The sequence below is a fragment of the Lepus europaeus genome, chromosome 19 (genome assembly GCF_033115175.1).
Source record: "Lepus europaeus isolate LE1 chromosome 19, mLepTim1.pri, whole genome shotgun sequence".
Classification (NCBI taxonomy): Eukaryota; Metazoa; Chordata; class Mammalia; order Lagomorpha; family Leporidae; genus Lepus; species Lepus europaeus.
In genome coordinates, this window is record NC_084845.1 from 53,510,724 (window position 1) to 53,537,143 (window position 26,420).

Genomic DNA, 26,420 nt, shown 5'->3' on the forward strand with positions numbered 1-26,420 from the left:
GCCCGTATGGGATGCCGGTGCCACAGGGGGAGGTTTCTCTAAGCTTGGCTACATGGGAGCTAGAAACTCTTTCTTTTTCTAAAAGTATATAGCTTTGTGTTTTTAAAATGTATTTGTTTATTTGAGAGAGACAGAGCTTCCATCTGCTGGTTCACTCCCTACATGCCTACAAGGGCCAGAGGTGGACCAGGCCAAAGCCAGGAGCTGCCAGCCCAATCCTAGTCTCCCAGCCACTTGCATTATCACCTCTTTCTGCCTCTTAGGGTACACATCAGCAGGAAGCCAATTGGAGGGAACCAGAACTCAAACATTCCTTTAGGGGATGTGGGCACCCTAACTGCCTGCCCAAATCTACAGTAACTACGTCTTAGCTACCTAGAACTTATCTTTAGAATCATTCAAAAAAGGGGACTCTTCCTGCTCTCCCTTTGTACCTTCAGTTTCTATCTGAGCTCAGTTATCCAGGAGCAGGAACCCTGGTCTTTTCTAAAATGTATAGTACTACAGAGGAAAAGGCAGAGGAGGATGTTGCTACTCGTTCCATATTTAGGTGTTCTTATAAGAGTCGTCTTCAGACCATCAAAGAAAGAACTGTTTATACAAGTTAAATGAGAAGTGCATAGGTTCTCTCTTACCCTTCCTCTGACGCTTAAATCTCAGAACACAGGGCTACTAATTTTTAGCTACATAAGAAGTCCGGACCATTTTCCAAATGCAGGGTATTTGTAATATCTTTTTTTTTTTTTTTAAGATTTTATTTATTTATTTGAGAGATAGAGTTACAGACAGTGAGAGGGAGACAGAAAGATCTTCCGTCTACTGGTTTACTCCCTAATTGGCTGCAGTAGTTGGAGCTGTGCCGATCAGGAGCTTATTCTTGGTCTTCCACACGGGGCAGGGGCCCAAAGACTTGGGCCATCTTCTGCTGCTTTCCCAGGCCACAGCAGAGAGCTGAACTGGAAGAGGAGTAGCCGGGACTAGAACCAGCACCCATATGGGGTGCCAGGGCCGCAGGCGAAGGATTAACCTACTGCGCCGGCCCCTATTTATAATATCTTAAACCGTACTGGAAAGACTTTTGACTATGAGGGAAGGGGAAGGATGGAGGTAACTCAAAATTAAGTCCATTTTGCTTTGTATATCCCTTTGAGAATCTAATGAAAGCAGTCGGCTTCCTTAGAAAAATGCGTATGACCTCAAACTTACAGCATTTTTACATAGTATTTCAGCAAGTTTCTGGGCTTCTTGAAACTTCATCTGTAAACCCAAACCCCTCCAGGTCTCCTGTACTCCAGGTTGAGTACTCTTGCTGTACAGAAGCTGTGCTAAAGGATAAGTGATCTCAGATCCTGCAGGATACTTAGGTTATTTAATGCTGGCGAGAAGAAGCAGACTTTACTCAGGGACCTGTAACCTGTGCTTTCGCTGCTGGGCTGGCCACAGGCTTGCTTCTTACCTCACTCGCTGTTCACAGCCTTCTCTGTTAGGTTCTTTTCTTCTGCCCAACATCTAAAAGTTGAACTTCCAAGTTCTTCCTGAATACCCTCTTTTTTCCTACTTACTCCTTGAAAAGCCGCCTTTTCCACCAGATTTAATACCAGAATATTGCTGCTAGATTGATGGCATCAGGCTAGATGTCTTTTCAGAATGCTGGATTCCTAGATGCAGCTGCTACTCAGGATCTCCTTTTGAATGTCTCATACATGTAACAGATAAAAATCGTTGCAAAAACATTTTTTTGTGACAGCTTCATTGAGAATTCACATGCTTTAAAATTTACTCTGAAAAGGTACCCTTCAGTGATTTTCCATATATTCTGAGTTGTACCAACTCACACTTTGTAATTCCAAAGCTTTTTTTTTTTTTTTTTTTTTTTTTTTTTTTTTTAGATTTACTTATTTACTTGAGAGGCAGAGTTACAGACGGAAAGAGAGAGAGAGAGAGAGAGAGAGAGAGAGGTCTTCCATCTGCTGGTTCACTCCCCAAATGGCCGCAATGGCAGGAGCTGGGCCGTTCCAAAGCCAGAAGCCAGGAGCTTCTTCTGGGTCTTCCACTTGGGTGCAGGGGCCTAAGCACTTGGGCCATCCTCTGTTGCTTTCCCAGGCTATCAGCAGGGATTCTAACTGGTACCCATATGGGATGCCAGCGCTGCAGGCAGATGGCCATGCCACAGCATTTTGTTTTTCATTCCAAAAAGAAATCCCATATCTATCAGCACCCACTCCCTCCATTTGCCTTTCCCTTGCAGCTCTTGGCCCTCTTGATTTGCATATTCTTGACATTTAATCTAATAGGTGGCCTTTTTCTTAGTATTATGTTTTCAGGGTTCATCCATGTTGTTGTGTGCATCAAGGCTTTACTTATTTTATGAACAAATAACATTCCATTGTAAACATATTTTTGCCAAAGCTCTACTGCTTGAGTGATAGGGAATTTAAAACTACAGAAGTGAAAATAAAGTGATAATCCCGTGTAACTTGGATTTAGAACTTGAGTTGGTAAAAAATTGTGTTCAATTTATACCTTTTCCATAAACACAAAATGTGAGGCTGTAGTCACTTGTAATCTGCATGACATCTCAGACACATTGTGACGTTTACTTTTGGAAAGGTAAGTTTTTTTGTTTTTAAGTCTGATTAGCTGCATCTGTGTATTTATTTTAAAGGCTTTGTAGAAGCCGTTCTTAAATGTTTCATTGTTTTATGACAATGAGTTTATTCGTAGGTCATATTCTAATAAATTTTCTTTGCAAAGTTTGAAATAAGGCATCATTTTCAGTGAAAAATGTCTTTGTGTTTAAATGACATTATTGAATTACAGCATAAAATGCCAAACTGTTAAGAGACAAAATTTTATTTTCTTCATGTTTTGAGGTTTGGTATTCATGAATGCATAAAAGCATCAAACATTTACTTTGAAGATCTACACATAAAACTATTTATTTGAATATGGACATCTGAATAAATCATCAGGATCATCTAAATACTATTTCTAATGATGATCTCAGACATTAGTCTTGATTAAGTACTGCAGCCATTTTTTGAAGCCATTTAGGGATTTCCCAGAACAGATCAGTGGTTTTCTTTGTCCAGAGGAAACATTTATAACAAAGTAATAAATGGACTTCTAAAAAATTTAGTAATTTCAGAGGGAAAATATTCTTCATTATTGACATTAATGTGAATAAGCTAAGAGATTATAGAATCTTCAGTTCTAAAAGATGATGGAGAATATAAAATCTGAACTTGGATGAAGCTGACCTTTCTCTGCTATTAGATGAAGAGAATTGTCTTCATGACTAATGTAAGAATTTAAAGTAATGAGGCACATTGATAAGTGAAATGTTGCAGCCCTTAGTGTGTTCTGCTCCCTGTCATGGACAGAAGGGATGGGCAGAAATCTTTGTTAGGGACGTGGTGCGTCAGGGTGTACTGGTGTGAAGTGTAGAGGAGTATTGTTTTAGATTTTGTGAGGTGATGACCTGTTATGGTCACTTGTTTGAGTCGATGCACACTGGTGGAGTTTTAAATTCGCAGTGTAGAAGGGAATGAGCACTTATCAGAACAGAAGGAAGTGTGGTTAAACGGTTTCGGCTCTCATTGCAGCCTATTTCCCTTGGTCCAAATGGCAGGAGAAGTGGAACCTTAGGGTTTAGGGTTTTTTCCCAATATTAGTAAAAATTTGTTCAACATGGTTTATTGAGGCCCTTAGCAAACATGACTGTGTGTAGTAGCAACGGGGAGTGACATAATGTATACTAAGTAGGCATCATTCCTATGGGTTTATTAGCATCTCAGTAATAATTTTTCTAGCATGTTTATAATTAGCAGTCATTTATTCAGCATCTCTAAAAACAAGGGTCTTAGACACTTTTTGAAGAAACTACTGAATTGAATAAACCAAAAAATGAGGCTTCCTGCTTTTTCCTCAAAATGAGAAACTGTTACTGATTCTATATAATTATATAAGTAATAAAGACAGTTTTCGGCTCACAAAGCACCGGGATTATCCAAAGAAAATATATTTGGTATATGTAAATGAAAGACCTCATTTATTTATAAAGATGGATCTGATAATGGTGTTTTGAAAACTCATTGATGTACTGCATGTGTCCTCTGCATTTTAAAAGTCTTGTTCAAAGCAGGTGACAAAATAAGTATGCTGATTTTTATTCAGAAATTCATACTTGAAGTAGAGAAAACCTACAATGCTTTAAAAAGTAACTGTTAAGGGGCCAGCCCCGTGGTGTAGTGGGTTAATCCTCTGCCTGCGGTGCCAGCATCCACATGGGCGCCAGTTCTAGTCCTGGCTGCTCCTCTTCCAGTCCATTTCTCTGCTGTGGCCTGGGAAAGCAATAGAAGATGGCCCAAGTCCTTGGGCCCCTGCACCCGCATGGGAGACCAGGAAGAAGCACTTGGCTCCTGGGTTTAGATCAGCATAGCTCCAGCCGTTGCGGCCATCTGAGGATTGAACCAATGGAAGAAAGACCTTTCTCTCTGTCTCTCCCTCTCACTGTTTGTATCTCTACCTCTCAAATAAATTAATTAAAAATTTTTAAAAAATAAAATAAAAGTAACTGTTAAGTTAGTGTAATGTTAGGGCAGAGATTTTACAATCTTTAATTAATTTTTCATGTGTTTTATCTGTATTACAAGAAAATATTCACCTCAAGATGATAGCATAGCACCATCCTACCTGGATAAATGTTTAGTTACTCCTGAGGACAGTTACTTTTGGAGACAATCTGAGAACTAATTTAGTAATGGACAATCATCTTAGTTTGGGGATCAACTCTAGGGTTGTTCCTTACTTAAAGAATGGTGGAGGTTGGAAGGGTGTTTGACCAGGCAGTTAAGGTGCCAGTTAAGACACGTGCAGTTTCGGAGAGCTGTATTCAAGTCCCAGTCACACTTTCATTTCCAGCTTCCTGCTAGTGCACTTCTGGGAGTCAGCAAGTGATAGGTAGCTCACGTAGTTGAGTCCCTGCCACCCAAGTGGAGACCTGGATTGAGTGCCTCACTACAGTTTTGGCCCAGCCTCTGCTGTTGCAGGTATTTGGAGAGTAAACCAGTAGATAAGAACTCTGTGTAAATGTTTGTGTGTCTGCTTCTGAAAGAAAAGAAGAGAAAAGAAAGAAAGAATTGGTAAGAAAATTGTAGGGTTTTTTGGTAGAAGAAAAGTTAATGCAATTGTAAAACTTAAATTCCAAAAAATAAGGCTATAGGAGTTTTCTAATACAGCTAATGGTTTGCCAGAACGATACTTTCATTTCAGCAGTTTCGACAGTCTTTCCAAAATTTATTGATACTTTCTAAACCTCAGTGCATAAAATACAGTGAACATACTGAATTTTCAATAACTTGAGATATTGCAGCATGCTCTAATACTCCTTTTAATTTTTATTTACTTGAAAGTCAGAGAGAGATCTCAATTCTTGGTTCAGTCCCAAAATGCATGCAAAAACTAGGGTTGGGCCAGGCAGAAGCCAGGAGCTAGGAACTCAGTGTAGATCTCCCACATGCGTGGCAGGAACCCAGTTATGGAGCCATCACTTGTTCCCTGTAGGGTGCCCATTAGCAGGAAGCTAGAAAAGAGCTGGGGCTTGTGCCCAGGCACTACATTATGAGATGCCAGGTGTCCTAAGTGGCATCTTAACCACCAAACCCCCACCCCAGGATATTCGTTTTAGATATTTCTCTAATGTACAAGCTATTTAAATTATCTTTTACATGAAAGAGAATTTTATAGAAAGTTTTCATATCTTTTGAAATTTTTATTACGTGTTAATTGATTTTCTTAATCTGTAGTACTTAAGTTCAACAGTAAGTGGAAGTAACTATTTTGAATTAACATCTGGTTCTTTTTTTTTAAAAAAAAAAAATTATTTATTTATTTGAAAGTCAGAGTTACACAGAGAGAGGAGAGGCCCAGAGAGAGAGAGAGAGAGGTCTTCCATCCAATGGTTCACTCCCCAAATGGCCGCAACGGCCGGAGCTGTGCTGATCAGGAGCCAGGAGCTTCCTGTAGGTCTCCCACTTGGGTGCAGGGGCCCAAGGACTTGGACCATCCTCCACTGCTTTCCCAAGCCATAGCAGAGAGCTGGACAGGAAGTGGAGCAGCCGGGTCTTGAATGGGTGCCCATATGGGATGGCAGCGCTTCAGGCCAGGGCATTAATCCACTGCACCACAGCGCCAGCCCCTGAATTAACATCAGTTTCTAAAGATATGATTGTTAACTACAGCCATATCCTGTAATCCAAAAACTTTTTTTTTAAGATTTATTTTATTTATGTGAAAGAATAACAGAGAAAGAGGTCTTCCATCTGCTGGTTCACTCCTCAAATAGCTATAACGGCCTGAATAGGGCAAGGCCAAAGCCAGGAGCCTGGAACTCCCATCTGGATCTCCCACGTGGGTGGCACGGGTACTTGGAACCATCTTCCGCTGCCTTCCTTGGCACATTAGCAGGGATGCAGTACCTGGGACTTGAATAGGAACCCCTGAATGGGATACCAGTGTTGCAGATGGTGGTTTAACCCACTGTGCCATATCGCTGGCCCCCTAAAACTTTCAAGTTATATTTAAAAGACTGGGAAATAGCTTGAATTAAAATCTGTATAAACTATAGCAAGAGTTCTGATTCAAGTCCCAGGTACTCCATTTCTGATACAGGTTCCTTGCTAATGGTGCCTGCGAAGCAGTGAATGATGGCTCAGGTACCTGAATCCCTGCCATCCAAGTGGGAAGTCCAGGTAGGGCTCCTGGCTTTTGCCTGACCCAGCCCTTGCTGTTGTGGCCATTTGGAGACTGAACCAGCGATGGAATATCTCTCTCTGTCTCTAACTCTGCCATTCAAACAAATAAATCTTTTTTTAAAAAGTGGGGTGAGGTGGGTAGGTGGATGTTGTGGTGTAGCAGGGGTTAAGCTGTTGCTTGGGATGCCCACATTCCAGAGCCGAATGCCAGTTCCAGTCCTTGCTGCTTCCAGTCCAGCTTCCTGCTAGTGTATCCTGGAAGACAGCAGATGGTGACCCAGTAATTGAGTTGCTGCCACTCAGCATGGGAGACCCAGATGGGATTCCTGGCTTTGGCCTGGCCCAGACCTGCTGTTGTTGCCATTGAGGGAGTGAGTGAACCAGTGGATGGAAAATCTCTCTCTCTCTCTCTGTCTCTGTCTCTCACTCTCTGACACTCAAATAAATAAATAAAACTTTTTTAATGAAAATAATTTGGAAAAAAATCATAACCAGAAATAAAACACTAAGAACTAGATTAACAATCTTTAGACCATGATCAGAGTGTTTATAGTGTTTATATATACTTTTTGGTAATTCTTAATTTTTCTTTTTAAGAAACATGTAGGGTTTAAGTTATCCTTTTATTTTCTTGCATATGGTGTTTTTTCGGTGGTCTTCATCCTTTTTTCTGTCGTAGGTATACTTGAAGGCTCCTATGATTCTGAATGGAGTCTGTGTCATCTGGAAAGGCTGGATCGACCTTCAAAGACTGGATGGTATGGGCTGCCTGGAGTTTGATGAGGAGCGAGCCCAGGTAGGGCAACTTCAGGCTTTTTTGAGCATGGTCCTTTTGCCCCTTAATCTTGCCTTTGCTAGGAATCTGTTTAAGAGTTAAGTATAGAAAGTATTATGTTCAAATAATATTGAGAATCCTAAAGACATTAAGATGCAAATTCTGGGCTTAATTTTGAGTTTTTCCTACAAGTGGTTTCTAAATTTCATTGATACCCCCTGCTCAGGGGGACTTCAAAGTCACATAAATGGTTCTTTTCAATATTTGTTCTTTAGCTTTTATAACATTATGTGAGGGGGTCAAAATAAAAGGTAGGAGCAGTACTTTTTGGAATGCCTGAGTGTGGCACTCAGCAACTCCTTTCCCCAAAAAGCAAGGATGAAACTGAATTGGGAACAGACGAGACACCATTTAAGGTCTCTGGAAATGAAAAGACATAAATTGAGAAACATTTATTCAGAGAAAGATTTTAGTAAGACCAGTGGTAGTTTATAGCATTTTAGTTAGGAGCTGCTCTTACCTCTCCCCAGCTCTGTAATCCCTTAAATTCTACCCTGGGCATACAGGGCAAGCCATAAGGATTGGCTATCAGAGAGAGCTGGGTTTTTTTTGTTTGTTTGTTTGTTTGTTTTTGTTTTGTTTTGTTTTTTGACAGGCAGAGTTAGACAGTGAGAGAGAGACAGAAAGGTCTTCCTTCCATTGGTTCACCCCCCCAAATGGCTGCCACGGCTGGTGCACTGCGCCGCTCTGAAGCCAGGAGCCAGGTGCTTCCTCCTGGTCTCCCATGCAGGTGCAGGGCTCAAGCACTTGGGCCGTCCTCCACTGCCTTTCGGGCCACAGCAGAGAGCTGGACTGGAAGAGGAGCAACCGGGACAGAACCAGCGCCCCAGCTGGGACTAGAACCCAGAGTGCTGGCGCCGCAGGTGGAGGATTAGCCTAGTTGGCCGCTGTGCTGGCCAGCTGATTTATTTAAAGCAGATCCTAGAAAAAATTCATGTCCAGGGATGTCATTGAAAACAGCTAAGGACTCATTGGCAAACAGGATGGCAAAACTATTGGTGCCATTGGAGATTTATCAAGGAGCCCCAGGGAGAGAGAACTAAAGTGAGGTCTACTAAGATCACACCCATGTGGTCCAGAAAGGCATGTGCATGTGCAAGGCTACACTTGCTGTGAAGAAGACACAGAATTCTCTTGCACACTACTAATCCCTGACTGGACTGAGGGTAGACTGATAACCTGCTGAACTTTGAAGCATCTCTGAAGCCACACACAGATTGAATGGCAAGCAGTGGAATCCTGCTGGCTCAAGGTATTAAGCAAAATCTCTCACAAATCACTGGCTAACAGCTAAGCTATGCTGACCTAGAAGTAGCCTCCCAAAAAGACTTAAAAAAGAAAACAAATTAAGCGGTGAATTCAGAGGCTATCCACTGCTGGAGAAAAGAGACTACAGAATAAGTTAGGAAAGTCACTAAACAAATATCACCAACAAGAGTCAGAATTCAGAGTTCTTCCAGTGTATTATCCAAAATTCCAGTTATCTACAAAAAAAAGTCATGAGACACAAATCGAAATGTGTGACTCCTATATGGGGAAAAATTGTCAAAGGAAACTATCTTTGCATTTGTGACACGTCAAATAGTTATTCTAAACATGCTGGAAGAAGGATAGGAAAATTCTTTGCTTAAAAACCAAAGAGGGGGAAAATAAAACCAAAGGAAATTACGATATCATTCATCAAATAGAGAATATCAGTGAAGAGTTCATTGATAAAAAAAAAAGAATCAGATACAAATTTTAGAATTGAAAAGTACAATAACTGAAAAATTTATAGACTCAGCAACAGATATAAGCTGATAGAGGAAAGAATCTGTAAACTTGAAGAGATAACCAATCTGAAGAACAGACAGAATAAAATGAACAAGTACTTGGAGATCGTGGGATATCAGCATTCATACTACCATATATATATATTTTTAAAGATTTTATTTATTTATTTGAGAAGTAGAGTTACAGACAGTGAGAGGGAGAGACAGAAAAGAAAGGTCTTCCATCTGCTGGTTCACTCCCCAACTGGCTGCAACGGCTAGAGCTGCGCCGATCCATAAGCCAGGAGCCAGTTGCTTCTTCCTGGTCTCCCATGTGGGTGCAGGGGCCCAAAGACTTGGGCCATCTTCTGCTTTCCCAGGCCATAGCAGAGAGCTGGATTGGAAGAGGAGCAGCTGGGACTAGAACCGACGCCCCTATGGGATGCCAGCACCTCAGGTGGAGGATTAACCTGTGCCACAGCGCCAGCCCCGTATTTTATTTTATTTGAAGGAGTTACAGAGAAGGGGCGAGAAAGATCTTCATTTGCTCATTCAATCCCCAGATGGCCATAACGGCTGGGGAATGCGCCAGGCCAAAGCCAGGAGCCATGAGCTTCATCCGGGTCTCCCACTGGGTGTCGGGCCCAAGTGCTTGAGCTGTTTTCCACTCCTTTTCCAGGGCATTATCCGGGAGCTGGATAGGAAGTGGAGCAACTGGAACATGAACTGGTACCCATATGGGATGCTTGTGTTCAGGTGGTAGCTTTACCCACTGTGCCACATCACTGGCCCTTGGAATGACTTCTTTTTTTTTTTTTTTTTTTTTTTAAGATTTAGTTACTTATTTATTTGAAAGGCAGAGTTGCAGAGAGAGAGAGAGAGAGGTCTTCCATCTGCTGGTTCAATCCCCAGATGGCTGCAAGGGCTGGAGCTGGACCTATCTGAAGTCAGGAGCCAGGGACTTCTTCCAGATCTCTCATGTGGGTGCAGGGGCCCAAGGTCTTGGACCATCTTCTACTGCTTTCCCAGGCCATGGCAGAGAGCTGGATCAGAAGTGGAGCAGCTGGGACTCGAACCGGCAGCCATATGCGATGCAAGCACTGCAAGCAGCAACTTTACCTGCTGTGCCACGGTCCCAGCCCCCTGAATTGACTTCTTAAAAAAAAAAAAAAAAAAGATTTATTTATTTGAAAGAGTTACACAGAGAGAGGAGAGGCTGCGAGAAAGAGAGAGAGAGGTCTTCCATCCAATGATTCACTCCCCAATGGGCTGCAACGGCCGGAGCTGCACTGATCAGGAGCCAAGAGCGTCTTCCGGGTCTCCCACGTGGGTGCAGGGGCCTAAGGACTTGGGCCATCTTCTACTGCTTTCCCAGGCCACAGCAGAGAGCTGGATCAGAAGTGGAGCAGCCGGGTCTCGAAAGGGAGCCCATATGGGATGCCAGCACTTCAGGCCAGGGTGTTAACCTGCTGCGCCACAGCACCAGCCCCTGGATTGACTTCTAAGACTAAAGTATTAAGGGGCCAGCATTGTGGCACAGCAGGTACCCAATTGGCCTGTTGATCTGGGACTTCCAACCTCCAGAACTGTGAGAAAATTTCTGTTGTTTAAGCCACCCAGTGTGTGGTATTTTATATGGCAGCCTAAGGAGACTGGAACCACCTGTGTGATGCTGGCAAGTTATAACATCTCTGAGCCTCAGATTTCTCCTTCATAAAACAGGGTTAATCCTACTTACAGGTTTGGGCATTTGGTGTAGCAGTTGAGATGCCACTTGGGACTCCCACATCTCTCATCAGAGTGCCTGGGATTAAGTCCCAGCTCTGCTTTCTATCCGGCTTCTGTTAATGCATACCCTGAGAGACAACAGATGATGGTTCAAATGCTTGAGTCCCTGCCACCTATGTGGGAGACTCAGCTGGAATTCCAAGATCCTGGAAAACCTATTTTTGGCCTGGCCCAGGGTGTTGGGGACATTTGAGGAGTGAATCAGTGGGTCTCTTCCAGGTCTCCCACGTGGGAGGAGGAGCCCAGAAACTTGGGCCATCTTCCATTGCTTTCCCAGAGCATTAGCAGGGACCTGCATTGTAAGTGGAGCAGCCAGGACTCAAATTGGCTCCCATATGGGATGCCAGTGCTGCAAGCCGTGACTTAACCTGCTATGCCACAGCATGGGCCTTCTAAGTAAAATTTTTAAAAAAGAATGTTAGCTGGGCCGGCACCATGGCTCACTTGGTTAATCCTCTGCCTGCAGTGCCGGCATCCCATGTGGGTGCTGGGTTCTGGTCCCAGTTGCTCCTCCTCCAGTCCAGCTCTCTGCTGTGGCCCAGGAGGGCAGTGGAGGATGGTCCAAGTGCTTGGGCCCCTGCACCCGCATGGGAGACTGGGAGGAGGCGCCTGGCTCCTGGCTTCAGATCAGTGCAGCGCTGGCCGTAGCAGCCATTTGTAGGGTAAGCCAACGGAAGGAAGACCTTTCTCTCTCTCTCTCTCTCTCTCTCTCTGTCTATAACTCTACCTGTCAAATAAAAAAATAAAATAAAAAGAATGTTAGCCAAAAAATTGTGGGTGATTGAGATAGCATATAGTACCTGGCATGCAGTACAATTCTGAAATGAAGACTCTTGATTTTATTATTGTGTGCACTTGAACATTTTATATTTATGGTTTCTATTGTTCTCAAGAGATACTAATGTCTTTCTCGTGTAGTAATGTATAATTTTGAGGAACATGAATCTCAATCCGCTTTCATTGGAGTTACTTATGCTGGAATGGGCCTCATCTCTAGGGAGTGAGCTTGGCTGGCATCCCCACTTTGTGTCCCAACACGTCTGTCTCTCTGCTGATCACACAGGCAGAAGTAACTGCAGAATGAACCAAAAGGTTTTTTAAATTTACCTGAACTCATAGTTAATGTTATATCAGTGATGACACAGTATATAGTTGTACTTCTATATCTGTGGGTTCAGCTGACCACATTTTGAAAATATTAGAAATAAAATTATATATGCTGAGCATCTACAGAATTTTTTCCTTGTTGTTCCCTAAACAACTATTTATATAGTGTTTCTATTGTATATTATAAGTAATGTAGAGGTGATTTAAAGTATACAGGAGGATGTGTATGAGTTATGCAAATATTGTGTCATTTTATAAAAGGTACTTGAGTATCCACAGATTCTGACATCCCTGGTAAGTTCTAAAATCAGTCTCCTTTGGAGACCAGTAGTTGACTGTAATTTAATGTAGAATTTGAGTGATCGTATTATTGCCTCGAAACATCTCTGGAGTAAAAGGTGGTGTTGAAAAAACTAAAATCAAAAAAAAAAAAGAAAGAAAAAAGAAAAAACTAAAATCATGTAATATTTTGACCTTCACAGTTACTGACCTACAAATTGTTTTATTATATAGCTAGTCCTAGAAGAATAGTTTCATTCAAAAATAAGATTTTTTTTTTTTTTTTTACAGGCAGAGTGGATAGTGAGAGAGAGAGAGACAGAGAAAAGTCATCCTTTTTGCCGTTGGTTCACCCTCCAATGGCCGCTGCGGCCAGCGCATCGCGCTGATCCGAAGCCAGGAGCCAGGTGCTTCTCCTGGTCTCCCATGGGGTGCAGGGCCCAAGCACTTGGGCCATCCTCCACTGCCTTCCCGGGCCATAGCAGAGAGCTGGCCTGGAAGAGGGGCAACCGGGACAGAATCCAGTGCCCCGACCGGGACTAGAACCCGGTGTGCCAGCGCCGCAAGGCGGAGGATTAGCCTATTAAGCCACGGTGCCGGCCTAAAAATAAGATTTTCTAAGACACTTAAAATAACGTTTGTGTACATTAAAGGCAAAATTTTAAATACATCTTTATATTAATCTAAACATTAAGATAATAAGCAGAGTGGTTAGTCTTGATGCTTATTCATGTACTTTATTAGTTTCTTACCTATATTTATATCTATTATTTTTCTTGTATTTCTCTGAAGGTTGTGTATTTTTTTTTCAATATGCTCTTATTTTTTTCTTTACATAAAAATTCTTTTTTTAAAAAGATTTATTTATTTATTTTAAAAGCAGAGTCCATCCACTGATTTACTTTTTTTTTTTTTTTTTTTTTTGACAGAATTAGAGAGAGAAAGGTCTTCCTTCCGTTGGTTCATCCCACAATGGCCACTATGGCCAGTGCGCTGTGCCGATCCGAAGCCAGGAGCCAGTTTCTTCCTCCTGGTCTCCCATGCGGGTGCAGGGCCCAAGGACTTGGGCCGTCCTCCACTGCCTTTCGGGCCACAGCAGAGAGCTGGCCTGGAAGAGGAGTGACCAGGACAGAATCTGGCACCCCAACCAGGACTAGAACCTGGGGTACTGGCACCGCAGGCGGAGGATTAGCCAAGTGAGCTGTGGCGCCGGCCTCACTGGTTTACTTTCCAAATGGCCGCAGTGGCTGAGGCTGGCCCAGGCCAAAGCCAGTCCTGGCGCTGGGTCGTGTCCTGTCTCCTTTTCTGATCCATCTCTGTGCTAATGGTCTGGGAAAGCAGTGGAGTATGGCTGAAGTCCTTGGGGCCCTGCATCCATGTGGGAGACCTGGAAGAAGCTCCTGGCTTCGGATAGACCCAGCTCCAACCATTGCGGCCATTTGGGGAGTGAACCCGTGGATGGAAGACGTTTCTCCCTGTCTCTCCCTCTCTCTGTGGCTTTACCTCTCAAATAAATAAATAAAAATCTTAAGAAAAAAGAAAACTCTTCCCATGAGGCCAGTGCTGTGGTGCCATAACCTGCAGTACTGGCATCCCATATGGCTCTGGTTTCAGTCCTGGCTGCTGCACTTCCTATCCCATTCTCTGCTAATATGCCTAGAAAATCAGAGGAGATGGCTCCAGTCTCTGGGCCCCTGCACCTACATGTGAGACCCAGAAGAAGCTCCTGACTCCTGGCTTTGGTCTGGCCTAGCCCTGGTTTTTGCGGCCATTTGGGGGTGAACCAGCAGATGGAAGATCTCTCTCTCTCTCTCTCTCTCTCTCTGTCTAATTTTACTTTTCAAATAAATTAATTAATCTTGAAAAAGAAAGATTCTAGGGCTGGCGCTTTGGCTCACTTGGTTAATCCTCTGCCTGCGGCGCCAGCATCCCATGTGGGTGCCGAGTTCTAGTCCTGGTTGCTCCTCTTCCAGTCCAGCTCTCTGCTGTGGCGTGGGAAGGCAGTGGAGGATGGCCCAAGTGCTTGGGCCCCTGTACCCACATGGGAGACCAGGAAGAAGCACCTGTCTCCTGGCAAGAAAGATTCTAGGGGCCAGCGCTGTGGCATAGCAGATGAAGCTGCTGCTGGCAGTGCCAATATCCCATATGGGCACTAATTCAAGTCCCAGCTGCTCTATTTCTGATCTAGCTCTCTGCTGTGGCCTGGGAATGCAGTAGAAGATGGCCCAAGTGCTTGGGCCCCTGTACCTGCATGGGAGACTAGGAAGAAGTACTTTTTGTATGTGTAATGAATAAAGTTATTTTTTGTAAAGACTTATTTATTTATTTGAAAGAGTTGCACAGAGAAAGAAGGAGAGGCAGAGAGAAAGAGAGTCTTCCATCTGCTGGTTCACTCCCCAACTGGCTGCAATGGCCAGAACTGTGCTGATCCAAAGCCAGGAGCCAAGAGCTTCTTCTGGGTCTCCCACACGGATACAGGGGCCAAGCACTTGGGCTATCCTCTAGTGCTTTCCCAGGCCATAGCAGAGAGCTGGATGGGAAGTGGAGTAGCTGGGACTCAAACCGGCGCCCATATGGGATGCCAGCCCTGCAGGCAGTGGCTTTACCTGTTATTCAACAGGGCCGACCCAATAAATAGTTTTGAAAGTTCTTCAAACAAAAGATATTTCTGAGTACAGTTATAGAAACAAATTAACTGGTTGTATTTTCATCTTTTTATTTTTTCCTTTGTAAGTATACATTTCAATGCATTCTTTATACTCTTGGTTTTCAGTAATTATAGTACTCCATAAGCTTGAAAAACTGAATATTTTAATCAGTTTGCAGTCTAATATTTTGATGATAAAAAGGGCCACAAATTTGATTAACAGAAGTAAATGTAGCTTAAAATGTACAGTTGGCAAGCAACTAATTTTGAACAAAATGTAATGATGAAGACTGATCTACCAAAAAAGATAACATCATTGTAAAAGTTCTTGGCTTTGCTGTGGGTCCATATAAGAGCCAATCATATTATCTTCATTGTACTTCTATTGAAATTTTTTTTATTTCTTTGAGAGACAGACCTACCATCTGCTGGTTCTCCCCCTCAAATGCCTACAGTGGCCAGGAGACCAAAGCTGGAATCCAGGAACTCAGTCCAGGTCTCCCATATGGATGACTGTTTGAGCCATCCCCTCTGTCTCCCAGGGTTTGCATTAGCAGGAAACTGGAATCAGGAGCCCAACTAGGAGTCGGAACCAGGCACTCTGATATTGGATGTGGGGTCAGGAGACCTCTAGGCTAAACACCTGCTCCATTTTTGTTTTTCTAAATGACTTGACATTGACAATCACAGAAGGTGTTTCATATTCAGTGGAATATTCTTTCAGAAGATTAGAAAAATCAAACCATAATTGGACTTATGGATTTTCTGTTTGAAGTATCTGAAGTCACTGGTGTTCTTCAGCTATTTGCAACGTTTTTCTGTCACTGAAACCAGCATGTAAACAGCTTTGCTTTCTGTATATGCACACAAATATGGGTGAAATTAATTGGGTTAAGTCATTTTATTTAGATGCAAAGTTGTATTCTGCCTAGTGATGTGTTAAATGTACCATTTGCAGCTGCATGTGTCAGGTTGTTGGAGGTGGTGATGCTTCTTCAGCAGAATTGAGCGGTTTTGGTGTTCATGTGAATGGTGATATCCTGGTCCCCACTGAGACTAGTAAATGCCTCATTTTATGCACATTACATGCATCACCCGCTTACTTGCAAGTGAATTTGATTCTTAATTTTTCATTAATTATGAACTTTAAATGTTTTGCTGTAGAAAGATGTTACCAATCTAAAATAAATAAAAGTCATGTAGATTTGGGTGATACAGTTAAGACAAAGTCACCGCAACAGGAGTGATCATCTGTAAATCTGTGAGCAAACTGCTAAGCCTTCGTTTCCCCATGTGTTTCACATACATCCAACCATGGTTGTTTTTGTTTGTTTGTTTGTTTGTTTTTTGACAGGTAGAGTTATAGACAGAGAGAAAGGTCTTCCTTCCGTTGGTTCACTCCCCAAATGGCCACTACAGCCAGCACTGTGCCAATCCGAAGCCAGGAGCCAGGTGCTTCTTCCTGGTCTCCCAGGGGCCAAAGCACTCGGGCCATCCTCCACTGCCTTCCCGGGCTACAGCAGAGAGCTGGACTGGAAGAGGAGCAACCGGGACTAGAACCGGCGCCCACATGGGATGCCGGCGCTGCAGGCAGAGGATTAACCAAATGAGCCACGGTGCCGACCCCTCTGACCATGTTTTATGAGGACCCAACCTGGCTACTTTGTGCAGGTTGTGATATAGACCATGGAATAAGATACTAGGATGACAAGTGGTGGGAACATCTCCCACCGTCACCTAAGGCTGGGTAGAGTTTGTTGTCCTTAGCCATTTGAGCCCACTTCGTGGTTGAGTTTTGTCAGCAAGTGGCCTTTATGCTGTCCTGCAGAGAGAGGTGTTACTTGTGTTGCGACAGGAAAGGTTCAGGATCACACTGGTAGTCACCATTTATCTTTCCCATTTGTTGAAGTACAAACTCTATTCACTGCACATATATCACACACATTAGTAGAAAAAACAGAAGTTGGAACTAGAAAATAGAGGGCTCCATCTCTCCTGGCTTATTTTACTGTAATAGTGCTTTTTAATCTATTAATGAAAGAAAAACCCATCCATAACTATTGCCAGACTGCATATTCTGGCTAATTAACTTCCTTAAGGAATTAGATCACATCTCACGTTATATGGTGTCATGTCATCCTCTGTAGCACTTAGTCACAGCTGAATTTTACATTGATTTGTTAATTTTATTTTGTCTACCTGTCCTGCTAGACTAGAGGCTCCATTAGGAAAAGCAGTGTTTCTTCCCTCGTATTGTATGGGTGGCACCTAGCTTACTAAGGGACAGATACATATTTACGGGATAAAGTGAGAGGGTGGGCATTTTTGCACAGTGAATTAAGCTGCTCTCGCAATGCCTGCATCCCATGTTGGAGTTGCTATTTCAAGTCCTGGCGTCTCCACTTCCAATCCAGCTTCCTGCTAATGCATCCTGGGTGGCAGCAGATGATAGCTCCACTGCTTGGGCCCCTGCTACCCACATAAGAGACCCAGATGGAGTTCTTAGCTACAACAGCCCTGGCTGTTGAGGGAGTTTGTGGAGTAAACCATCAGATGGGAAGGTCTCTCTCTCTGTGTCTCTTTCACTCTGCCTTTCAAATAAATGAAAATATATTTTTTAAAAACAGAGTGAATGTACGCATGGGACAGAAGGGGCATCAGCAGATATGTCCCGTTGATACCTAACTAAATAATAGAAAGCCCTTGGGAGTTGAGAAGCGCATTCTTTTGCAGGTACCTCTGGTTTGTATAATTCTGAGAATACAGTAGGTTTGTGTAATGATGTTTAGTCAAGTATGAATTTTATATATACCTGTAAATAACAGCTAGTACTTAATGCTCTCAGGTAGTGTGCTTAAGCATTTTTAAATGCATTATTTAATCATTACAACAATCTTATGAAGTGTTACTATTCCCATTTTACATGTGAATTTACTGAGGCTTAGAAAAATGAAATAATTTGCTCTGGGTCATAAGGCTGGTAAGTGCTTTATCACAATGGGAATTTTTATTTATTTATTTATTTTTTTTTGACAGGCAGAGTGGACAGTGAGAGAGAGAGAAACAGAGAGAAAGGTCTTTCTTTGCTGTTGGTTCACCCTCCAATGGCTGCCGTGGCCGGCACGCTGCGGCCGGCGCACCGCGCTGATCTGAAGGCAGGAGCCAGGTACTTATCCTGGTCTCCCGTGGGGTGCAGGGCCCAAGCACTTGGGCCATCTTCCACTGCCTTCCCGGGCCATAGCAGAGAGCTGGCCTGGAAGAGGGGCAACCGGGACAGAATCTGGCGCCCCGACCAGGACTAGAACCCGGTGTGCTGGCGCCACTAGGCGGAGGATTAGCCTGTTGAGCCACGACGCCGGCCACAATGGGAATTTTATCATACCTTTCAGTTCTAAGTTACAGACATTGCGTCAGTGAAAATTATAAGCATTATAAAATCCTACTAACTGAGAAAGAATTTATCACAGGCGTTGCATCATTTCCCAGACAGAAAGAATGGTGAAATGTCTAAGGCTCATTGAGTGACTTGGACTTCTGTTGGCTAGAACTGAATTATACGGTCACCTCTTGCTTCAGTGAATCTAGGAAAGTAAATATTGATAACTTCTGGCATTGGTTTGGGTCTTTCAGTGTTTTCAAGTGTACAATCAGAAAACCTGGCACATATCAGAAGTGCTGGAGACATGGAGCTTTTATAATTTGGAGGCACCATCGTCGGATTTTGCCATCCTAGAAGATGTGCTCTAATGGCTTTGTAGTTGGGGATGGTTGACCCATGGAAGCAGAAAGAGACTGTAGGAGAATTGCAGTAATCTAGGTACTAATCTAGGTAGTAATCTAGGTCTAAACTGGGAAAATATGTATAGGAATGAACGGGGAGAATAACTCAAAAAACAGAAGGACAAATGGAGGTTTGTTGCCTGTGGAGATGATCAAAGAGTGAAAAGTCAAAGGCGGTTCATGTTTGTAGTAAAATGAATTAATGAGGCCATCAGCAGAGACTTAAGAAAGAGTAAGGCAAGGGGGGTGTTTTGTGTTTGGCGTAGCAGTTAAGACACCTCTTGGGATGCCAGCATCGGAGTGCCTGGGTTCAGGTTACATCTCTGCTCCTGGTTCTAGCTACCTGCTAGTGTGTACGCTGGGAGGCAAAAAGAGATGATTCAATTGGTTGAATCCCTGCCATCATACAGGAGGCTTTGAATTGAATTACAAACTGAATTCCAGACTCCTGGCTTCCACCTGGCCCAGCCCCAGCTATATTGTACATGCATTTGGGGAGTGAAACAGTGGATAGATCTTTCTCTGTCTCTTGTCTTTCTACTTTTAAAATAAATTATGTGAAAGGCAGAGTTAGAGAGAGATACCTAGATTGAGAGAGAGAGATCTTCCATCCATGGGTTCACTCCTCAAATGGCCGCAACGGCTGGAACTGGGCCTATCTGAAGCCAGGAGTTTCTTTCATTTGGGTACGGGGGCCCAAGAACTTGGGCCATTTGCTGCTTTCCCAGGCATATTAGCAGGGAGCTGGATCAGAAATGGAATAACCAGAACTTCAACCGGTGACCATATGGGATACCAGTGCTGCAGAGAGCAGCTTTATCTGCTGCGCCACACTGCCGTCCTCTAAAATAAAAATTTTTTTAAAGGATAAAAGAGAAAATTCAAATTGGTGGTCTTTTTAGACATACTGAGCCTGAGGTATGTAGATTTTCTTCATGTGCAGATCTTTGGTCATGAATTGGGAAAGGATTATGATAGATTTGTTATGCCCGCGTGTTACAGGGTTTTTTTCTTGATGATATTTTATCACGTTTTTGTTTGTCTGAAAGTTCCTAACGCTTGTATAGCCAGTTCTGTTGGTTTTCCCTTTACAGTTTGTGCTTTAGTGTCAGAGAGAGCCTTCATTATCCCTAAGTGATAGAAGTATTTATCAGATTATTTTCTTATTCTATGACTTAAATGTTGAATTAATCAAACCTTTATTTTGGTAGAGGATGAAGTAAGGAAAAAAAAGAGCATTTTCAATTGTTAGAATGTGATTGGACATGATTACTAAGGTGTAATATGAAACTTGAAAGTGCCCTGTACACGAGGCTGACGCCGTGGCTCACTTGGTTAATCCTCCGCCTGCGACGCCGGCATCCCATATGGACGCCGGATTCTGTCCCGGTTGCTCCTCTTCTAGTCCAGCTCTCTGCTGTGGCCCGGGAAGGCAGTGGAGGATGGCCCACGTGCTTGGGCCCTGCACCTGCATGGGAGACCAGGAAGAAGCACCTGGCTCCTGGCTTCAGATCGGCACAGTGCCGGCTGTAGTGGCCATTTGGGGAGTGAACCAATGGACGGGAGACCTTTCTCTCTCTCTCTCTCACTCTCTCCCTCTCTCCTTTTCTCCCTCTCTCCCTCTCTTACTGTCTAACTCTGTCAAGTAAAAAAAAAAAGTACACTGTACTGAATCTTCTATAGAAGTACTTCTAAGGGCTGGCGCCGTGGCTTAACAGGCTAATCCTCCGCCTTGTGGCGCCGGCACCCCGGGTTCTAGTCCCAGTAGGGGCGCCGGATTCTATCGTAGTTGCCCCTCTTCCAGGCCAGCTCTCTGCTATGGCTCGGGAAGGCAGTGGAGGATGGCCCAAGTGCCTGGGCCCTGCACCCGCATGGGAGACCAGGAGAAGCACCCGGCTCCTGGCTTCGGATCAGCGCGATGCGCTGGCCACAGCGGCCATTGGAGGGTGAACCAACGGCAAAAAGGAAGACCTTTCTCTCTGTCTCTCTCTCTCACTATCCACTCTGCCTGTAAAAAAAAAAAAAGAAGAAGAAGAAGTACTTCTAAGGTTAATTTTTCTGGTGTTGATACTTGGAGAAATTCTCTGCTGTTACATCCTTCTAAAAAGAAAGCATTATAATTTTTATTATAAACCTGAGTTAAAATAGATACTTCCTGTATTTTGACAGCAGGAGGATGCATTAGCACAACAGGCCTTCGAGGAAGCTCGGAGAAGGACACGTGAGTTTGAAGACAGAGACAGGTCTCATCGGGAGGAAATGGAGGTGAGAGTTTCACAGCTGCTGGCAGTAACTGGTTAGTACTTTCCCCAAAACTCTCAGGCTCTGTTTGTGATGTTTGTGTGTAATGCTTTTTAAATAGTTTAATTTTTGTGTTTAATTTTTTAAAAAATAGTACTTTCTGTATTTTATAAAATGTAATTGCTATAAAGAGATTTAGTCTTTATTTTAAGGTTTGTACATGAGTTCTTCATTTGATGGTCTTAATAAATCATTTACTGTACATGATATATTTTCTCTTAGTTCAGATTTCCAAATATCTTACCTCTTTTTCTTAATTATTTTTGAGGTTATTTGTAAAATTACCTTATTTACTATAGAAAACACTTTTAGAATTTTATTAAAACTTCAGGAATAATATTTTGCATTTTTTAATGAATATGTGTCTTGATTTTGTGTAACAGTATAATTTTCAGTCACTGTGTAATCTCTTTACTAGAGGAAAAAATTTTCAAACTACACAGAGAATGGAATTAACAGATTGTTTTCATTTAACCTTTTTTGGGTAACTTTTCATTGTAAAGTAAAATACTGATGCAGAAGTACACACTAATTATTAATAATTATTATAAGGCTAACACCTCTATAATACAGGTTCAAAAATACAACTTTGGGGCTGGCACTGTGGCATAGAAAGGTTAAGCCTCCACCTGCAGTGCCAGCATCCCCTATGGGCACTGGTTCAAGTCCTGGCTGCTCTACTTCCAGTCCACCTTCCTGTTAACGTGCCTAGGAAAGCAGCAGCAGATGTCCTAAGTGCTTGGGCCCATGCACCCACATGAGAGACCTAGAAGAAGCTCCTGGCTCCTGGCTTCCTCCTGGCTCAGCCCTGGCCATTTTGGTCATTTGGAGAGTAAACCAACAGATGGAAGACCATTCTCTCTCTCCTTCTCTCTGTGTATCTATGCCTTTCAAATAAATGAATGAATCTTTTAAAATAAAGTAAAACTCTGACAGCCACCCCAGCATTCCCCCACCCTGTGTATATGTAATCATGACCTCACATTGCTCAAAAATAATCCTCCTGGTTTTTAATTATTTTTTATTTATTTAAGAGTTGGGGTTTCTCATCCTTTGGTTTCCTCCCCAATACTTGGAACAACCAGGGTTGGAGCCAAAAACTCAGTCCAAGTCTGCCAGGTGTGAGGCAGGAACCCAGTTACTTGAGCCATCACTGCTGCCTCCCAGGGTCTGCATTGACAGTAGCCAGGGTCAGAATTGGACCCAGGCACTCTGATGTGAGACATGAGCATGTTACCACAAGGCTAAACTCCTACTCCTATCCCAATTTTTAAATTAATCACTTCTGGCCGGCGCCGTGTCTTAACAGGCTAATCCTCCGCCTTGCGGCGCTGACACACCGGGTTCTAGTCCTGGTTGGGGCGCTGGATTCTATCCCGGTTGCCCCTCTTCCAGGCCAGCTCTCTGCTATGGCCCGGGAAGGCAGTGGAAGATGGCCCAAGTCCTTGGGCCCTGCACCCGCATGGGAGACCAGGAGAAGCACCTGGCTCCTGGCTGTGGATCAGCGAGATGCGCTGGCCGCAGCGGCCATTGGAGGGTGAACCAACGGCAAAAAGGAAGACCTTTCTCTCTGTTTCTCTTTCTCACTATCCACTCTGTCAAAAAAAAAAAAAAGAAAAGAAAAGAAAAAAAATTAATCACTTCTTTGCGTTTCTTTATAGTTTTTTGACTCCTGAGTTCAGACTTAGACTATGAGAAGGTGGTCTTGCTTGATTTTTAAATTTGCCGTCTTTTAATGAACGTGGATGTTTGATTTTTTTCTACATAAAATTGTAACTTGCTTTAAGCAGATCTTAAATATAAAAATTAATATTTAATATAGAGTATTTAGAAATAAAAATTATTTAAAAGCTATACTTTGTACAGGCATGGTGATGCAGCAGGTTAAGCCACCACTTGTGACATGTGCATCCCATGTCAGAGTGCCTAGGTTCAAGTCTTGCCTGCACTTTTTGTTTTTTGTTTTTTGAAAGCTTTTATTTAATAAATATAAATTTCATAGGTATAGCTTTTGGAATATAGCGATTCTTCCCCCCATACCCACCCTCCCACCTCCCCACTCCCAAACCATCCCACCTCCTACTCCCTCTCCCATCCCATTCTTCATTAAGATTCATTTTTAATTATCTTTATATACAGAAGATCAGTTCTATACTAAGTAAAGATTTCAACACTTTGCACCCACACAGACATACAAAGTATAAAGTACTGTTTGAAGACAAGTTTACCGTTAATTCTCATAGTACAACTCATTAAGGACAGAGATCCTACATGGGGAGCAAGTGCACAGTGACTCCTGTTACTGATTTAACAATTGACACTCTTATTTATGGCATCACTAATCACCCGAGGCTCTTGTCATGAGCTGCCAAGGCTATGGAAGTATTTTGAGTCCATAAACTCTGACATTATGTAGACAAGGCCATAATCAAAGTGGAAGTTCTCTCCTCCTTTCAGAGAAAGGTACCTCCTCCTTTGATGGTCCCTTCTTTCCACTAGGATCTCAGTCACAGAGATCTTTCATGTAGGCTTGTCTGCACTTCTGATCCAGCTTTCTGCTAATACGCCTGAGAAGGCAGCAGATGATGGTCATTGGGTCCCTGCCACCCACATGGGAGATCCAGATTGATTTCCAAACTCCCGGCTTCAGGCATTTGAAGAGTGAACCAGTGGATAGAAGGTCTCCTGTCTCCCTCTCTGTCTCTCTGCCTTTCATATAAATAAATATCTTCTAAAAAAAAAAACAAAAACCCTAATATGTCTAAAGAAGAATGCTATTAAACATTAATATCTATCATGTACTCAAATTTATAAACTTAAAAGTAATATGAACATTTCACACGAGAAAAAATAAAACCTATATTCATGTTTCATAATCAAAAAAGCATTAAATTATAATTATAGTATATCAACTAAATGGAATAATTTCCAACATTGAATCAATGTTATGTCCATAAGGTAGATTCATACAGACAGAAAGTAGAATGGAGTTTTCAGGGGAGATGAAGAGCAGTTGTTCAGTGAGTATAGAGTTTCAGTTTGCAAGGTAAAAAGAAGTTCTAGAGATAAGCTGAATAATGTGAATGTATTTAACACTGCTGAACTGTATACTTAAAAATAGTTGAGATGGTAAGCTTTATGCTGTATGTATTTATGTGTGCACTGTTAATTAAGTGTGTGTGTGTACAAAGATGTTACTTACAGAGCCCAGACTCTAGAGCCAGACTGAGAGTTCTGAGTCTGACTCAGCCACTCAGTTCGTTGCCTTGGACAACTTGCTGCATCTTTCTGCGGCTACATTCCCTCATCCATAAAATAAGGGTAATGATTGTGTCTGTCTCAAGGGTTATTTTCAAAATTAAATGTCTGCACATGGAGAATACTTCTATAGAATGTGGTGCTGACTTGGTGTCAGCCACTAGTATGGTCATTTCCAATTTATATATTTGTTCTGTGTTACAGTATATTTAAAGAAGGAATTTAAAAGTCAGACCTATTCAGTGGTCAGTGTATGAGTTAGAATTCAGTCTCTTTAATGATTGATAGATCTCTTGGTGAATGAGTTAATTTATCTAATGGGCTGATAGTAACTGAAGATGTTCCCAAAAACACTTTTTAGCTTGGAGAATACAGGAGGGCTGTGTATGACATGTTTGTTTTCTATGAAGCTTCTGTAATTCTTGAGATAGGACTCCTACACCATTGTCTTTTCTGTGTCTATAAAATGTCTAGGTTTCTATGTATAATATGCATGTGTTAGCTTACACTTTGGAATCTTAATTCAGGCTGTTTGTTTCCTAACATACAGTGTGCTTTTCTAGTCATTCATCAGGCCTAGTTTTAATGTTAACTGTCAAGCCATTCTCCAATCTATCTCAATCACAATTAACCCTTCTACTGTGTAGTTTCCATAGCAGTCCTTATTGGATAGTGTGTTGAAATGGTTATAAATGTCTTTCACTTTATTGAGATTTCCTTAAGAATGTTTTTATATCCCTTAGATTATTCACCACAGTGTTTTCTACATTGCGTTTAGTTGTCAAATGGAAATTGTCAGAAAACAACTCCCACTCTGCGTGTCTGAAATACAGAATTATAGGACAGCCAGTAGGAAAAAGTAGATAGTGCATACTAATGCGTGGTGTCTGTCTTTGGGCATCTGTCAGTCTTGAAGGAAAATGAATACATAAACAGGTAAATGCAGTGTCCTTTAGCAGCCACCATACCTAATCATGGGGGCTCAAAGCAAGGCAGTGACCATGTAGAGGAAGGGGCACTTAAGTCAGCCTCTGCAAGGGAGTTCCCAGGAGAGTACACTTGAAGGAACTTGAAGGTAGAGTGAGTTTGCCTGCTGCACAAATTGGGGGAAACATTGTGGGCAGAAGGAACATTATATTGTTGTTGTTTTTTTTTTTTTAATTTAATAAATGTGAATAAATGTGCAACTTTTGTATTGTTGTGGCTTTCCTCCCCCCAACCTCCCTCCCTCCCACAGCCCTCCCCTCTCCCACTCCCTCTCCCTCTCCCATCCCGCCCATCATGGAGTTTCATTAGGAACATTATATTGTATGCAAAGGAATGGAGGAGAAGGGAGCTTGCCAAGTCCAAGAACATGTTTGGTCGGTCTCTGGAGCAGGTTAACATGGCCTTAAAATATAAGGATTGTTTTCTAAAAAGCACTCTTCAGGGGCAGGCATTGTTGTGCATCAGGTTGAGCCATTGCTTGTGATGATCACTCTCCATGTTGGGGTTCGTGGTATCAAGTTCAGCCTCTGCTTCAGACCCAGCCTGCAAGTGGTATACACCTTGGGAGGTGGCAGATGATGGCTGAAGTACCTGGATGGAGTTTCTGGCTCCTGGGTTCAGTTTGGCCCGTCCCCAGCTCTTGTGGGCATTTGGAGAATGAAACAGCAGATGAAGGGTTCTCTCTCTCTCTCTCTCTCTTTCTCTCTGTCACTGTCACTCTCTCTCCCCCTTCTCTCTCTCCCCTTCTCGCTCTGTTGCGCTGCCTTTCAAATAATTTTTTAAATGCTCTTTATCTAAATTGTATTCGAATAATGACTGTTTGACAATGGAACAGTTAGGAAGTTTCTGTATATATCCTGTTGTAAACAAAATTCTAGATTATGATTAAGACTTGTCTATTCTATTTTGAATTTTCTAACATACTGTTACTT

General features: G+C 42.6%; 1 protein-coding gene across 3 annotated transcripts in view; it reads left to right on the forward strand.

The window, feature by feature from the left end:
- The window catches only part of CBFB (core-binding factor subunit beta), a 66,466-nt gene that overhangs the window by 26,390 nt on the left and 13,656 nt on the right, over positions 1-26,420 (forward strand). For 2 of the 3 annotated variants that reach the window (XM_062176888.1, XM_062176886.1), the window contains 2 exons: positions 7,435-7,551; positions 21,112-21,207. In XM_062176888.1, the coding sequence (XP_062032872.1) occupies positions 7,435-7,551; positions 21,112-21,207 (213 nt within the window). Of the gene's footprint in view, positions 1-7,434; positions 7,552-21,111; positions 21,239-26,420 lie in introns of all 3 variants that reach the window. The other variant, XM_062176887.1, reaches the window with a different exon arrangement.